Here is a 16,419-nt window from a genome sequence, read left to right on the forward strand (position 1 = left end):
AGCGAGACATCTCCAGCACTAAACTTCACAAACCACTTTTGATATGTTCGATCAGTCACAGCACCTTCTCCATATACTGCACAAATCTTTTTTTGCGTTTCAGTTGTGTTTTTACCTTTCTTGAAATAATAAAGCATAATATGCCGAAAATGTTGCTTTTTTCTTCCATCTTCAATATTAAAATGTCTACAGAAAAATTCACCAATTTTGATGTGTTTTTTTTTTTTAAATGCACACTGATATGACAGCTATCACAATACAATCTAACAAAATTGTTTCAAATGAAGTTAAAGACAACTAAGCACTACTGGAGCCATCTTATGGAAAAAACCAAATGAAATTTTTGGCCAACCCAATACATCCCCGCCAACAGTGCAGGAGGGTTCTAAGGGGGAATTTTAATGAGGCACAGGATATCTGCATTATCTCCAAGTGTTTCCCCATGGATTGCTAATTAGTTGCTAAGAAAAGGGAAAGTAACGATACAGTGCAGAAACTAGGCCTTACCTTAACCAGGTGGCCAAAATTAACATCACCTACGAAGGACAGACAGAAGGGCATCATGTGCCTCCAGATGTAAACAGGTGTTCTTTATACTATTTTTGCTTTTTTTCACTTTTCATAAGTTTGAAATTATTTTCAAATAAAATATTTTTAGCAATTGCTACAATCAGCATAAAACCAGTATAAACAGAAAGCAACGGTGGAAATATACACACGATGAATAAACAAAACAGTGCTGAGGCCTGTTGTGCACATGGAAAGGGGAGATGAGGGAAAGTGAGGGGGTGTCAGACACATACACCCACCACGAGGCTCCCCTGAAGCTGAGCTCTCGGCAAAAATCCTCACACTATGGTCTTCAAGGCCCTCGCTGTCCCACCCAAAGCCATCTCCATGTCCACAGTTGGGGCAATGCTGATCTAGCGGAATCTCGGCAGCTTACGGAAGGGAAACTGAGGCGCAGAGGGATCAGGAGGTGGGCTCTGCCCCTGGCTGCTGTAGGCGCCTCTTCCAGCTCTGCACGTCAGCTGTGTCATGTAAAGGAGCATCTGTGCAATATCAGCTCCTGTGCCAGGCACCGTGGCCCATGATCGTGAAGGCTCCAGCACCCGAGCCTGCTGGTGGGGGGACCCCTCACACCACTGAGTTTTGAGCCTCTGGGAGTGGAGGGACATGCTTGTGAAGCTGCCAGGCTGGGAGCAAGAACCCAAATGTCCAGCTCCTCTGGCTTCAGCAGGCCCTGACTGGGCCCTCCTTGGCCTCTATTGTTTCCACAATAACCTCCAAAAGCAAAAGAGGATCTGCACATCCATATTCACAGCAGCATTATTCACAGTAGCCAAAAGGTGGAAGCAACCCAGGTGTCCACCAATGCATGGAAGGATAAGCAAAATGTAATATATCCAAAAAATGAAATATCGTTCAGATTTAAAAAGGAAGAAAATCCTGCCACATGTTACAACATGGATGAAGCTTGTGGACATGATGCTCAGTGAAATAAGCCAGTCATAAAAAGACAAACACTGCATTGATTCCACTTATATGAGGCACCCGGACTAGTCAAATTCATAGAGCCAGGAAGCAGAGTAATGGCTGCCAGGGGCAGGAGGGAGGGAAAATGTTTTGTGGGTACAGTTACAGTTTGGGATAATGAAGCATTCTGGCGCTGGAAGGTGGTGATGGTTGCACCACGATGCAAATGTGCAGGAGAGGCCTGAGGACTCTCAGGACCCAAGGACGTCAACCTCCGTCCCTTGATATGACAACTCTGGCCCAACCTGTGAGCTTCCCCAGTACCCTGACACACTTGATTTTTTTAAATAACAGCCATAATTCATCAACTTCCCAGGATGATGGGCATTCTAATCTGATTAGTATTTGGTAAACGAAGTGCTTTTCAGGGAAATGACAGGCATGACCTCCCAACAGTCTTTGACTTCCCAAGTTCAAGGATTTTCTCAGTTGTCCTCTGTGGTCAACATTCCAGCAATCATGGTGAGGCCAGACAATAAAAAGAGGGGAAGGGGATGATAAGAAAGCCTTCAGAAGAAGGTTAAGGGAAAGAGGAGAAAGATGCCCTTGCTGGTTACCTAGGAAATATGGGAAGGACCACATGCTACTGGCTGGCTTTGGAGCAGAACTGCAAGAGGCCAACAAAGCCTGGCAATGACAGCGTGTGTATGTGCTGGGTGTCTGGGGGTACCCCTTCCTTTGCTTTTATTACCATTTACTGGACAGCACGAGATTGAATTCAGAATGTTTTTTCTGGGAAGTTGCTTTTCAGAGGATTTGTCTAAACTGACCTCCAATCCTTCTCCTTATACTAGTTAAGCCCATTGGAAAAGCTGGTGCTCCCACACCTCTCTACCCCAGCGGCCCATGCCCCACCACAACTCAGCCACCTCACTATTCGTTACAAAAATGAACAGAGAAACAGGCCCCGCAGAAACTCGCCGGGGTGACCAGCCAGGCTCAAGTCCCCCTTCCAGGCTCCTCACTCTGCTCTTCATCTTGCCACGGCTCCTATTCAGTGCTCATGTGTCACAGGCTAAACGCTGAGGCACCGATGTTCTCATCGCTGACAACCTGAGGGCTGGGCATCGTGCAGCCCCCTCTATCGGTAAAGAAGCACAGAAAGGGTGATGACTTGCCCAGGGTCACACAGCTCCTCAGGGGCTGAGCCACAGGTGTCTGGGATGCAGACCCCGACCTCCTGATAGCTAGTCCCTGGCTCGCCCCAATCAGAAAACTGCCGGGCCTGGGGCTGGCTCTGGCTTTGCAGAAATGAGGCCAGGTTCCATTTCATTTCAGTAGAAACTTCAAAGAAAAGAAAAAAAAAAGCCAAGATGGGGCTCTAAACTCCTAGGCACCCCCAACGCCCAGCTGACTTGGCAGGTTCAAAGTCAGTGCCATTCCCTTCCCTCCATGCCCACGTGGGGATTCAAGATAGGAGCAAGCTTTGAAGGTCAGGCTGTGAAACTGATGCCTACACTTTTTCCATAAGCAAAAAACCTATTTTTCCACAGGCCAAACCCTATTTTTCAAACAAGAAGTTCAAACGATTCATTCTCTTGTCCTAGGCCCATTTATTAAGTTACTGCTCTAACTGAATCCAAAAAGAGATGACGGTTCTTCCAGACTGAAGAGGAGACTGACATGGAAGTGCATCTGGGTGGACTTGCCTCTGGCCAGAGGGACCAGGGCACCCTGGTCTTCCTTTCAGCACTCAACTTCTGAAAAGTGAGGGGGCCTGTGATTTTTTTTTTGGTTTCAGAATGAGTTGCCCATCACTTGGGACCCGAGGCAGAGCACATTTCTTTGCAAACTGGGGGTGAGAGTGGAGGGTCCAGGGGTGCATATTCATTTCACACAACTCTTGTCAGGGCTTAAATGTGGAGGAGGTGTGAATTCTGGGTGCTGCATTTGTAGGAAAAAAACAAGTCAATGCCACATACAAATCAGGTCATGGCAGAACTGTGACTCGTGACATGTCTTTTGACTCCTGTGCTTTACGCCACCTTTCTAAGTAAAGATTTCACCACTGAAATGGATGAAAATGGCAGGGTATGCAGGGGGGAACTGGCGCCAGCATCTCTTTACTCAGAGTCAAGGCTGTCATCAAGCCCCTAGATCCAGGGACAATGCAAGAAAGCACGCTAGAGAAGAAATGACTTGGAGGAGAAAACAGCCACATGTCCACCTCAAAACAGGAAGGGAATGGAAAAGAAAAATGAAATACAGGAAGGGAGAAGAGGCCTGAGGAAAATGGCAGAGTACACAGAAATAGTGTGGCTTTCTAAGGGAACACCTGCTGTTTCTGCTGGCCTGGCACCCATGCCCCCTTCTTCCGATAAATGCGCCTCATTTCTTTCTGAGGCAGTCACCTTAGGGTAGAAACACAGGGCCTGGCCACTCAGCACAGAACATCCCTCTACAGGGTGGGCAAGCCAGGTCCGTCAGCACCAACGAGCATCGGCTCCCAGACTCCAGCTGCAGCCCGTGGGAAGGAGCAGCTCCCTTTCCACTCGGTGGTAGGCTGGCAGGATGCGAGCCTCACACGGCCAATGGTTGTCTGTGCACCCAGTCCAGCCCCGCCCAGGCCTCCCAGTCGCATGAACAATAACTGCCTTTTTTGCTTGAGCTAGTCTGAGTTGAATGTCTAAATCTTACAAGAATCCTAACATAGCCTCATTTAAAAAAAAAAAAGTCATTACATTTCCTACGGTCACAATTTCCAGATAGGGAAAATGAGGTCCAGAGCTTGAGGAGGCCATCCAAGGCACACAATAGGTCTAGCTGGTGAGACAGGACCGTAGGTCCCATCTCCCATCTCCTAGGCACCTCCCCCATCTACACTGTCCTCTGGCTTGAAAATGTGCCTGACACCCTTCCAAGTCACAGGAATTAACAGCTGTGTGGTTTCACCCAAACACAGATACAGTCTAAGGAGAGAACACCTTCAAACAGGAGACTATCTAAGAGATCAAATAAACAATTCAAAAAGCCCCGGAGTACAGCTGCTGCTGCCCAGTTAGGTGTCTCTTTGCTGGACAGGCCTGTGAAAGTTGTATTTATTTACAGTGAGCTGGGTGGGAAGACAAATATGCATTCGAGAAAGCAGGAGGGCACTACAAAGGCAAGGAGTCGCGGAGGGCCTCGCTCCACCGGGCTCTGAAGTCTACATCAGTCGTCCAAGTAAAGTCTCTGGGGAAATTCCTGGGCCCTGCCTGGCACAACCTGGCTGAGTAACCGCCCAGAAAACAGTGTTTTGGAGGCTGGTGAACATTTCTCCCCGTGCCCCCTGCACAGGGCAGGTGGGCCCAGCCTGCAGGGGGTCCTTCCCCCGACCCCAACCTGGGAGCTGGGACGGCAGCCTTGCTGAACCTCTGAAGCCCCTGTGCGCCAGGACTGGGCCGCCTGGCTGAGTCATTTGATTGTGTGTTTGAGGCCAAGCCTGCCCTTGTCCACACCACGGTTAGTCACGGCCCCGGCCTGGTTAGACAGCAGCCCTTAAAAGGACTGGAACAAAAGAGGTAGCATCTTTCCAAAACAAAATTGACGAGAACACAGGGTGCAAAATGGGGTGAAGTCGTCCGTTTTCCCCCCCATATGGCTACAGGACAGCTAAACCCAGGGGTTTAAGCAGACAGTTTTCTCCCAAGTTAGAAAAAAAGTCAAAACGGTCTAAATAAGCAAACATGTATGGCTTACCTTGTGTCTGCCCCTCACCTCCCCACCAAAGTGACATTTGTTGGCAAAGGCTTCCCAAGCCAAAAAGGAATTCCTAAACCAAGATGCTTACGTGCACACTTTGAACAGAAATAAAAGCGTACTAGAGATCTCAGCCTTAAAAAGAGGGCTGGTGGCACTGGGGAGACACTCTAGTTATACTTATCGAAATGTGATCGTGGCATTCGCTGAGAACTGCCAAGAAAATCAGAATGGGGCCAGCAGGGTCGGATGGGGTGGGGTTTGGCTGCCCAATTGCAGCAAACTCCCCAAAACAAATGTGTTCTCAGTCACTGATTTACTGAGCTGCTCTGTTCTCCAGCTTCAGAGGCCCTGGACGCACACAGTCCGGGCTGATGGGCTGGGGAGCTGACTGCAGAGCAGCCACTGCTAGCCCAGGACCCAGGAGGATGGCTCGTAGGAAATGCTCCCCACACCCCCAGCAGAACACAGCTGGGAGCTGAGGAGAGCCCGTGTCTGTCCCAAGAGGTGTGGTGGGAGCTCCCCTCTGGCGAGCAGAGTCCCTACCCCACTTGATCCCATCACCTCCTCCACCCTGAGTGCCTGGGGCCGTGGCCAGAGACCCCATCTGTGTGGCTGTGAGCCCGGCCCATGACACAAGCAGCTGGACAGTTCAAGCTTGCTTCATCCCAGAGCAGACAACGCTCTCCAGATGGAGAAGGTGTTAGCATCTAAACGAGAGGGAGGTGAAAAATAAACCAGAATCATTCCTGACAACGGCAGAAAAGAGGACAAAACGATTCTGTTTATTGAGCACATAGGCACCAAACACAAGTGTACCTCACTCTAAACAGATGAGGGCTTGAAAAAAATCTTAATGTAAGAATCTAGGGGATTATATTTGATCATTTGATGCCAAAAAACCATAATCTTATTAAAAGCACCTAATTTCATTAAACATGGGCTATTTTTCTCCCTGCAGTGCACTGGAAATAATGACTTCTGTCAAAAATCATAATCCCGGGTTATCGGGAGTAATAAGAACAGCAGTAATGATAAAGATGACAATAATAACAGTAGTAACAGTAGCAGGAGATACTTATGACATGTGCCAGGCACTGCTCTGAGCATGTTACTTGTATTAATCTGTTTAATTCTCTTAATAACAAAGTAAATACTATTTGTTAGCCTCTTTTGACAGATGGGGAAACGGAGGCACGGGGCTAAAAGGAAAGGGCCTTGCTCCAAGCCACCCATCCGACAAGGGCAGGCCTTGAACCAGATCTGCCCACAGCTGCTTCCCAGTGGCTGGCTGTGTAGAATGAGGTACACCGGTGCCTGGAATGACAGCTGCACCCACTGACACATAAGGGGGACCAGACACAGAGGACAGCCTGGCTGTCAGGTCGGCGTTCACGGGCGCAACTCACCTTCACTCTCCCCACTCGTCTTGGTGCCTTTTGAACCACCCTCTGTACCTTTAGCCTTCTCGGCGTCTTCTTGGGCATCCTCGGCGGGCCCTTTCTCCTCATCTTCTTCCTCCCCAACGTTTTTGTAGTTGGGTCTCTTTTGCACCCGCCTCTTGCCCTTGTGCTTGTTCATCTCAAGGGACCGCTCTAGCGTCTCCGTGGGTTTAATGAAGCACCGAATGCTGGGCTTGGCCTGGAAAGTCAAACCAAGGTAACAGACGGATTTGAACGTTGCAATCTCACTGGCTCCTATCAAGCTTCCTGAGAGTTTCTGCCCCAAGAAATTCCTTTCAATACAACAAATTCTACCTCCTCGTTGATTATTATGACTATTATTAACATCATCACTATTAAATAATCTAAACCACAGCACCAGCTACCATTTATTGCCCACAGTCCTAAGTCACTCTGCACTTAACCCACACCAGCTCCCTGCTTCCCAAAGGTCAGAAACACACTTTGAAAGTGGTACTTTTATGTACTTTCTATGTGCCCGATGCTGTTCTAAGGGCTCTGACTATATTATCTCACTTAAAGTTTACAAAAACCCCACAAAATAGTACTGTTGCTATGCCCATGTTATGCTCAGATGAGAAAACTGAGGTTCAGAAATGTTACGTGACCGCCCAAGGCCACACAGCCAGGAGGTGGCAAAGCTGGGATTCAAAACCACTTACCATCTGCACAATTTATGTCTTAACCACAGCACACTATTAACTTCTAATTTAAATATATTTATTTTAAAAGGAACTGTATATCACAACAGAAATGGAACACCAGTGCACCTTGCTAATATAACAATAAAAAATAGAAAAGGAAAAGCAACGTGTATTGGATGTAACCAAATGCTGGCTCTCTTTAGAAGGGGAGCCTGGCAAGTATGAGTAATAAGTTAAAGCTCGTCCCCAAAGGAAGCTTGCCCCCAAGGAAGACGTTTTCCCCTGAAAAGTCGGAAGGCTTCTAAGAGAAATGAAAAAGACCTGTGTGTCACCATGGTTCATATCCTCCGTTGTGGAAAACATGGCTGTATCTCAGTCCTTATAGCAACCATGAGATGTAGGGATTATCAGTCCCATTTTACAGATGAGAAATGAGGCTCAGAAGGGTTAAGTGACTTGCCCAATGTCACACAGCTACTGAGCTGCAGAGTCAGAATTTGAAGCTTGCCCAATCCCAAAGCCCACGCTCTTTCTAAAATAATAGTGCTTCACCAGGAGCTCAAACTCAGTTCCATGTTTAGTGCTCTTTAAAAAGTATTTACATGCAAATGAACCAGGTCTAGAAAGTAGCAAAGACCACACACACACAAAAATTGTCCCTGATTTGTTTGGGGCAGGATTCTGATTGAAGTGTTTTTCTCCAGGGTCTGGATGATATTCCGACACCATCTTGTCATTGAAAAACAGAAAAGTTTTAAAGTAAACTTTTCCATTATCTTGATATGGTCTATCCATCTTATGAATTTACCCCAAACAACCACCAATTGTGTTCTGGGGGCCACCGTACCTTGCCAATAAGTGGAATGTGCTCCAAGAACACAGATTAATTTCAATAACACTCAAAACAAAACCTAATTGAAAGTTAAATTAGCATCTAAATCCAGACATTAATTTTTATTTACCTACTTTGGATTATTCATCCACAAAAATGACAGATAAATTGAGACATGATTCTACTGTCCAAGAAACCCAGATAGTGAATTACAGATGCCAATAACCAAGAGCCCAGAGAAGGGAGCGTTCCGGGCGCGCACCACTTGACAGACAGCATCAATCAGAGCCCACTTAGGACGCTGTGCGATTGAACGCAGCCCCGGATGCCCCCCTCATCCTCTCCTAAAGGACCCAAACCCGCTAAGTTAGGGCCCCAAGACGAAGTGACTGTTTCCTCTGATTACCACTTACTCCCAGTGAATTTTAGAGCATACCATACTCAAAGCTTTTCAGAAACAGAAAACTGAGACCAAACGCAGAGCAAAACACCACTCAGTTAGAAGCTGAGAGCAGAAATTCACATGGATAGATGCAGAAACCTCTCCCTGAGCTCTGCATAGACTTAGATGTACAGAACAACTGGCAGCACTAAGGGAAGCGGAGCAGTGCACGAGTTCCAGGGCTGGTCAGAGCGGTGTGAACCCCAGCTGAATCCTACATGAGTGGTGGGGCCTCTCTGAGCTTCTGGCTACTTGTCTAAAACATGGAGCAATTCTGGCTTCCTAGAACTAAAGGAAATCAGGGATAGAAAGTTCCTTCAGAGCCTGGCAATGCACTAAGCAAACAACAGTTACCTTCCTTTCCCTGACTATACTAAAAAAAAAAAAAAAAAAGTCAACTGTGAAAATGAATTCAAAAACTTTCCAAGGGGTCTGCTTTTCTCCATGATCAGGTGTTGGGGAGGGAGAGGGGAAGGATGCTTACCAGGGACATTTCAAACCTTTAAAATGCAACCTACCCAGTAAATAGCTGGAAATAACCTAAATGCCCCTCAACAGGGGAGTGATTAGGTAATTATGGTCTGTCCATAAAGTGGGAATCCACGTAGATGTTAAAACGACTGAGGACTTTTTATATCTAGATAATGCGGATGCGGAAACAGCATCAGGATAAAAAAGCAAGAACAAGAAACAAAGCAGAGTCCCTCTGGGCAAAGCTTTATGATGGTACAGACACAACTCTTCCTGGAAAGCTGCACAGGAATATAATAGCAGTTCATGTTTGGGGAAAGCAAGAAGGCAGGTGGTACTGGGTGTGCACACCCACAGAAGTGCACTTAAGAGTTTTTCATTTCTATACCTTTCTGTTTGGTTTGAAATTTCTAATCATGTATGCATGCTAACTTCTAAAAAAATTCAACAGGGATCCTTTGGACACTGGAGTTCTAGACTTTATTTCCCCCCCCTTTCCTTCTATATTTAAAAAGCCTGATTTTTGTTGTTGTTGTTAATACTAACATCATCAAGATCCCATAGTTATCATGAAGAAGCCGATATGGCGTGGCTGGGAAATGTGGGCAGGCATTCCTGACATTTCTGCCGCTTCTCATCAAGAGCCTTCTGGCTGCTAGCCCCCCAGGAATCTCTGTGTTACACTGGACAACCTCAGATGTTCCAGACGAAAAGCCCCCAGGAGAAGGGCCATCTCGCACCCCGCTGTGCTCTCCCACTAAACCAGGAACCTGGAGCAGGGCAAGCCTTGACAGGCTGCTGAATGGTGGCCTGTACCATAACACATCCAACGTGATGGAGAGAACAAGAAGAAAAGGGAGGGGCGATGAAGAAAGGAGCCTAACACCTCAGGAGGTGTGCTTAGTAGAAGAGCCAGCACAGTGGAATCAACCAGAAGAAATGGGAAAGCTCACTTCAGAGTCAAAAAACAGAAGGCCTTTGGGTTTATCTTCTCATAAAGAAAGCACACCACGCATGCCTCAGAGAAAAGCCTTCTGCAAATAAGGTCTAGGTTTCCCAAAGGCCGCAGGCTCGGGTTTCACCAAGAGCTCACCTCCCAGGGCCCTGGAGCCTGAGCTGCAGGAGGCATGGAGACTCGGGGCGCTCCTTGCTGACTCCAGAGATCCTGCCGGGTACCCGAGTGGGGGATGCAGGAGGGGAGCCTTGGGCTCTGTGGCTGGGACATTCAGGCTGGCTTCTGGGGTCAGAGGCAGCTGAAGGCCAGCAACGCTTTCCGCCAGCCTTCATGCCTCCGACCTTTGGTCCTTGCTTCAAAGTTAAATATCGAAAATGTGACTCCCCAGGGGTCAGCGATAACTAAGGCCTTTCAGGGGCTGTGGGATCTGAGAACAGGTTCTGCAAGGACAGTGAGAGGGGTCGGGGCAAGGGGTCAGGAGGAAGGACGGAAACATGCAAGGCCCGGGCATCTGAGTGGAAACGGAGAGGCAGTATCACCAATGCCACAGACATCAAACGGAATGTCCTCCACTAGTTCTTGGTGCAGCCCTTTGAAAGACCCTGACGCAGACCGGACCAAGTTGCAATCAATCAGTTGAGGATTCCGTTCACAGTTAAAAAACAAAACTATCGACTTAAAACATGTACGTGTACACCATGTTTTCCTGTGTTGATAGATATTTGCATGACAGTACACAGAGCAAGGTCTGGAAGGATACACAAACTGAAAACAGTGGTTCCTTTTGAGGAAGATACTGAGGTTGGGGGAACTTTCACTTTCTACTCTAGTCACTTCTGTATCATTCAGTTGTTTTACCCCAAGAAAGTATTACCAGTGCCATTAAAATGTAAAGAATACCTTTAAAGAATGTACCTAATGCCACTGAATTGTATACTTAAAAATGGTTAATCCATTGTAAACATTACTTGTTATAGGTATTTCACCACAATTAAAAAAAAAACTTTAAAAAAGGCACCTCTGAAAGTCAGAGTGGTGATTAGCTGGTGGGAGTGGGGTGGGGTGCTGGTTACAGACTGAGAAGGAGCTGCATGGGATGCCAGAGATGTTTTCTATCTTGACCTGAATTACAAGCTTCCCCCGCAATCTGAAAGTAGAGCATTCCCATGAAACCTTCCGTAAGCCGGGACGGTGCAAAGCAAGAAGCAACTGCCTTAGGACACATCTTGCTAACAGATATGCAAAATAAATGGTGATAAAGCAGATGCTCACAGACACAGTACAAAGCTACGGGGGTGTGACGCCGAGGTGCTGAGTGTGGTTCCCAGGAAGAAGCTTGGTGAGGCCGCTCCCGCTGCTTGGGGTGCGCACTGCCTCTGTTAACGGCTGCTGCAAAACCAACACTGTACCTTATTTTCACTTTTCACCTGTTTTCGTAAAAGTGAAAATCCTCTTTAGATTTCTTTCAGTCTTTTGCAAAGTGGTCTTTGGTAACAGAGCAGCAGCCTCAAGCAAACTTTTGAAAAGTGGGAGACGCCTGCACACATTAATGTAATCATAGGTACAAAGCCATCAAGCAGTACAGCGAAGATTACTGCACTTTTATGCACTTGACTCATGTTATCCCTCGATTTTAAAAAATGTTTGCTAGAGGATTTCCAATAAATTCAGATCGTCATTATGCCCTAAATATAAGCTAGGAGCAAATCAGACAACTCGAGAAGCTGGCTTCGCGGCAGTAGCCAGGGGGCTGAGCCCCGACTAAACACCAGGCGCTGGGCTAGGAGCTCACAGTCCAGCCAGGAGCTGCGATGTGCTGCTGTGCGTCCCACATGGACACTAGGAGACAGAGGACACTGTGGGCACAGAGGAAGGAGCGGGGAACTGTGCTAGGACAGGGGTGGGTGGGTGGGGGAGCTTTGGAAGCCTTTGTGGCAAAGGAAATGACTGGTCTGAGTCTTGAGTGTCAGCAGGTCACTGGAATACATGGGAGTAGAGGAGAATGGTTTGAAGGCCAGCTCAGAGCTCTGGACAGTCACCTTTATTTCTGTCAAGGCCAGGACCACCTGGAGCTGGTGCACGTGGTGACAGCGGTGGTGTCCTGGGACACAGTGTGTTTGGCCAGCTCCCAGGTAGCAGCAGGGGGTGGTGCTGAGCCAGTCAGGTGGCCTCTCCAGCCAGTTGTTCAAGAAGGAGTTCGTGAAGCTCATGGCCTGGGAAAAGATGTCTGTGGCCCCTGCCTTGGCACATACAACCTGTTGAGTGGGTTTCCTGGTGCCACTCAGTGCTGCAGAGGGGAGGGGAGAAGGCAGCAGGGGGACAAGAGGCAGACCACCCAGGGCAGAATCCTGACTGAGAAGAAAAGGAGGGAGAAAGAGACTGGTGGCTGGAAGGGGCAGGTAAGGGAAAGGACAGGTGACATGGCCCGGAATTCTGTCCGGATTTGTGGGAGCTGTCACAATGGTCAAGCTAAGAGAGCTCACCTTCCAGGCTTTCCCAGGCCCTAGCCTGCTCACCTTCTGAGGAAGCAACTAGAATCTTTTTGCTCAAACAGCTTTCTAAGGGACTTGAGAACTAGGAGACAGGTTTTCCTCTACGGAAGAAGGCAGGTCATGATGCTAACAAAAACATGTGCAGCATACGAGCAGACCTGAGCCCAGATCTCTGACCCACTTGCTGGCCAAGTGAGCAGCGAACCTGACCAAATGAGCCTCAGTTCCCCCATCTGAAAAACAGGGACAACAGCAGCTCCATCACACGCTGCCAAGGGGCTGAAGTAAGATGCTGAACGCAAAACTGCTGGCACGGCGCCTGCCACAAAGAGGCGCTCGAGAAATATTTATTCACCTTCGAATATTGCCCTCCCACCCCCGCCCCGGCAAATAGATCACTAGGCTGGAAGAGATGGCAGGGGAGGGGGGCTAACTTTTAAAATCCAATCAAACTAGCAACTTACCATTCGCTGGCTTTCTGGTTTGTGAGTGCGTGAGACTCACCTCCCCAAAGTGCTCCTGGGCCCCTGGTCTCCCTCCCTGACCTCCAGCCTCTGGGCCTGCAGGGTGTACGGTGCAAAGGAAGGGTGGGATCCACGGGGCGCTGGAGCAGTCGGAGTCCGGCTCACTGTCCCACGCACCCTGCTTGCTGCTTTCTCCTCTACGGGCCTCAGTTTCCATGTGTATCAAATGGGCCTCACGTTGGCACTTCCCCGCAGGGCTCCTGTGAGGTGCCCAGAGGTAGTAACGCGCTTTCTTGTTATTTTTTTCAGGTAATGATAACAACCATGGCTAACACCCAGTGAGCATGTGCAATGTGCCCAGCGCTGCTCTGGGCACTTGACATATATTGACTCACTTTATCCTGCAAACAACAGAAGCGGGAGGGAGTTGCCAAGGGCGAGGGACTCGCCCTAGGTCACTGCTCATGAGAAGCAGTGGTTTGAACCTGGGAAGCGTAGCTTCAGCGCTCCCCACGTGCTCAACCATTCTGCTGCCCCACTCAAGCGTTCACTCCCTCCCACAAGCACCTGCCGAGCCTCCCCATGTGAGCCCAGTCCCCTGAAGGGTGGATGTAAAGGCCCTGCCATACCGGGGTCACACTGCCCGGAGGAGCAGGTAGCCCTGCTTGGGGACAGTCCACACATCACATCACTCACTGGGTGGCCCTCTGACCTGACAGGCATTATGGACGAGCACAGTGTGTAATTATTTCCCATTTTTGTCTCACATGCACAGAGCTCCAAATGTCACGGGGGTCACAGTGACCCAGGTTTACGCCAACCGTAACCAATGGCACCGCAGCACAAGCTTGGCAACTGGCTTCGCAGGGAAGCAGGGCCACTAATTGCTGCCAAGCGAGCCTATGCTCATTCCAGAATGAGGTGATCAGCAAGCAAACATCAGACGGAATAAACTCCTGGGTGATGTATGGGTGCGTGTGCTACATGCCAAACCCTGAGTGACATGGGGCTGCTGAGCCAAAGCCCACACACGTGTCCAGAATTCACAACTGCAGCCACATCAGCGAGGTGACTGGGCAACACAGCTGAGCTTAATGGCGAAAATAAAACCCGTGGCGGGGGAAACATGAAGAGGTAACAGGCCACTTCCATTAACAAGAGGAGCGTGGCTTTCTTCCCCACGATCGGCCAATTATCAGGGAGTGTTGTGGCGGCCAAGGCATAACCCAAAGCAGTGTGCATTTATCTGGAATCGGAGCCCTCTCTGAGCTCAGACGCCTTGCGCTGCACACAGACGGTGCTCAGACTCTGTGGGGACCCACAGGTCACGTCAAGATGGTGTTGGGACTTCTTAGAAAGCAGCCTCGGGGTGCTGCTGGGTCTGTAGGAGACCAGCCTCATCCCCTGTCCTTCCCCATCCCTGGTCATCTTCTCTGTCCCTCTCAACGTTGAGCATTGCCTAGTCTGTCCCTCTGACGCTGCATCTGGCACTCCATCAAGAACTAATGAATGCTTGTAGGATGAATTAATCCCAAGATATTTATGATTGAAGAGGCATGTTCAATGCTCATGCAAAATAAAATACCCTGTGCTCTGATTAAACAGTGACAAACCAAGCACTTAGTTGGTATTTCTTTAGAAGGAGTATTTTACATCTTGTCCTCCAAGAAAACATAATGAACTATGAAATAGTGGTGACTCTCAGTGACCTGAAATGCTCGGTCCAGAACCCCACATCTCACGCTAACCTGGAGACCATCATTGGGGATGGTGGCAGAAGAGCACGAAGCAGAAACAGCCTGGGGACTTGGGGTTGGAAGCGTGCAGTCCCGCACAACTGGGGGATGACAGAATGACCCCTTAACCCCTGTTACGTTAGCGTCGGCTTCCTCATGCGGAAATGTGATGGTGACACTACCTCACTCCGTGGGCTATTAGGAGCCTAAAATGAGCTGGTAAAGGAGGCGAATGAGCGCGCTCCTCGTCTGTAAAGTTTACACGTCCCCCTCCCCCGCTGACCCAGCACGCTGCTTGCCTTCTGGCCCCTCTTCCGATCCCAGCCAGCCAGTTCATAACCAGCAAGGTCTCTGGCCCACCCTTTTCCGTGCCTTGACCATCCCAACCCTCACCACCACCCCACTCTCATCAAGGTGAGCTCCTCATCCTTCGTCCTCAGATCCGGTGTCACCTCACCTCCCTCACCGTCATCTCCCAAAGCTGTTTTCCATGTCTTCCCAGACGCAAACCTTAAATCTGTGTTGACATGCTTGTTTACCGTCTGTTTTCCCACCAGGATGTCAGGACAGGGACCTCATCTGTCCATCTTGCTTGTCCTGCAGCCCCTGAGGGCAGCACCGCGCCAGCCTGGAATGGGTGCGTGCTCCTGAAATACCGTGGCGGGAGGTGGGGGAGGAGGGAGAGCAAGCACACCAACCAGTCTGGCATGCGGTCAGTGCCTGACAGAAGGGTGCTGCTCCTGCTAGGGACGGACCACCCACAGTCCAAGTTTCACCCAGAATAATACCGATGGCCCGAATAAAGCCCTTTCAGGTTTCTTTTTTTTCTTTGCTCATGAAGCTTTCAAGAATCTGCCCCCATACCTGGCTAGAGGTTCCCGGGGCGGGGGGGTCCCCTGAGGTTATGAGCATCGCAGCAAGGGGTCAGCGGGCAGTCAATCTCAGGCCAGCCAGGACTCAGAGCGCACGGGGGCAACCACACTATCCGTCCTCCAGGATGAGAGTTACACCCACCCGCCATGCTGACTTGTCCTAGGTTGGGCAGTGAGTGACCGGAGTGGCCCTATTCTACCCATGTGCGGCCCCCCAGCCTCCTGTCAGGTGAAGCACCCCCCCCAACCCCCGAGCAAAACCCAGTTTCCTGGATGGAGGACTTTGGCCCTGACCAGGACGGGATTTCCTTGCTCCTTAAGAGATAAGGTGCTTGCTGTCCCTGTTGAGATTCATTATTTCAAGACAACTGAAGTTGTCTTGCATGACAAACACTGTGGACCCTGAGGTTAGGATGTTCCCACTTCCCCCAGCATAAACTCCTGAGTCCTCCAATGGCCTGAAAGGCGCCACCTGCTTCGGACTCTCATTACCCCCACCCCGCCCCGCCCCGTCTCATCTCCCGCCACGCCTCATCCCCCACCACACTCTGCCTCACCACGCTGCTCTTTGCCGGTCCTGACACACCAGGCACACCCGCCTCAGGGCCTTTGCACTGGCTGTTCTTTCTGGCCCAAATGCTCTTCCCCCCAGATTTCTACATGACTTGCTCCCTCAATTCCTTAAAATCTACGCTCTAATGTCACTTTCCCCGTGAGGCCACCCTATGGAGAAGTGCACCCCTCCCAAGCCTCCTAGCACAGCCCCCCTCCCTCCTCTGCTTCACTATAGATGCTCTTCCAGAGCTCGTCTCACATCAGAACATGCTCTGCTGT

At 49.4% G+C, this 16,419-nt stretch overlaps 1 protein-coding gene across 5 annotated transcripts in view; it reads right to left on the bottom strand.

Annotated features, from left to right (window-relative positions):
* The window catches only part of CLEC16A (C-type lectin domain containing 16A), a 211,453-nt gene that overhangs the window by 149,779 nt on the left and 45,255 nt on the right, over positions 1 to 16,419 (bottom strand). For 4 of the 5 annotated variants that reach the window (XM_089896165.1, XM_022552227.3, XM_022552229.2 and 1 more), the window contains exon 10: positions 6,624 to 6,855. In XM_089896165.1, the coding sequence (XP_089752291.1) occupies positions 6,624 to 6,855 (232 nt within the window). The remainder of the gene's footprint in view (positions 1 to 6,623; positions 6,856 to 16,419) is intronic. The other variant, XM_022552228.2, reaches the window with a different exon arrangement.

The sequence above is a fragment of the Delphinapterus leucas genome, chromosome 15 (assembly GCF_059928025.1).
Source record: "Delphinapterus leucas isolate spDelLeu-1000000601 "Yukka" chromosome 15, BTC_Dleu_Yukka2, whole genome shotgun sequence".
Lineage (NCBI taxonomy): Eukaryota > Metazoa > Chordata > Mammalia > Artiodactyla > Monodontidae > Delphinapterus > Delphinapterus leucas.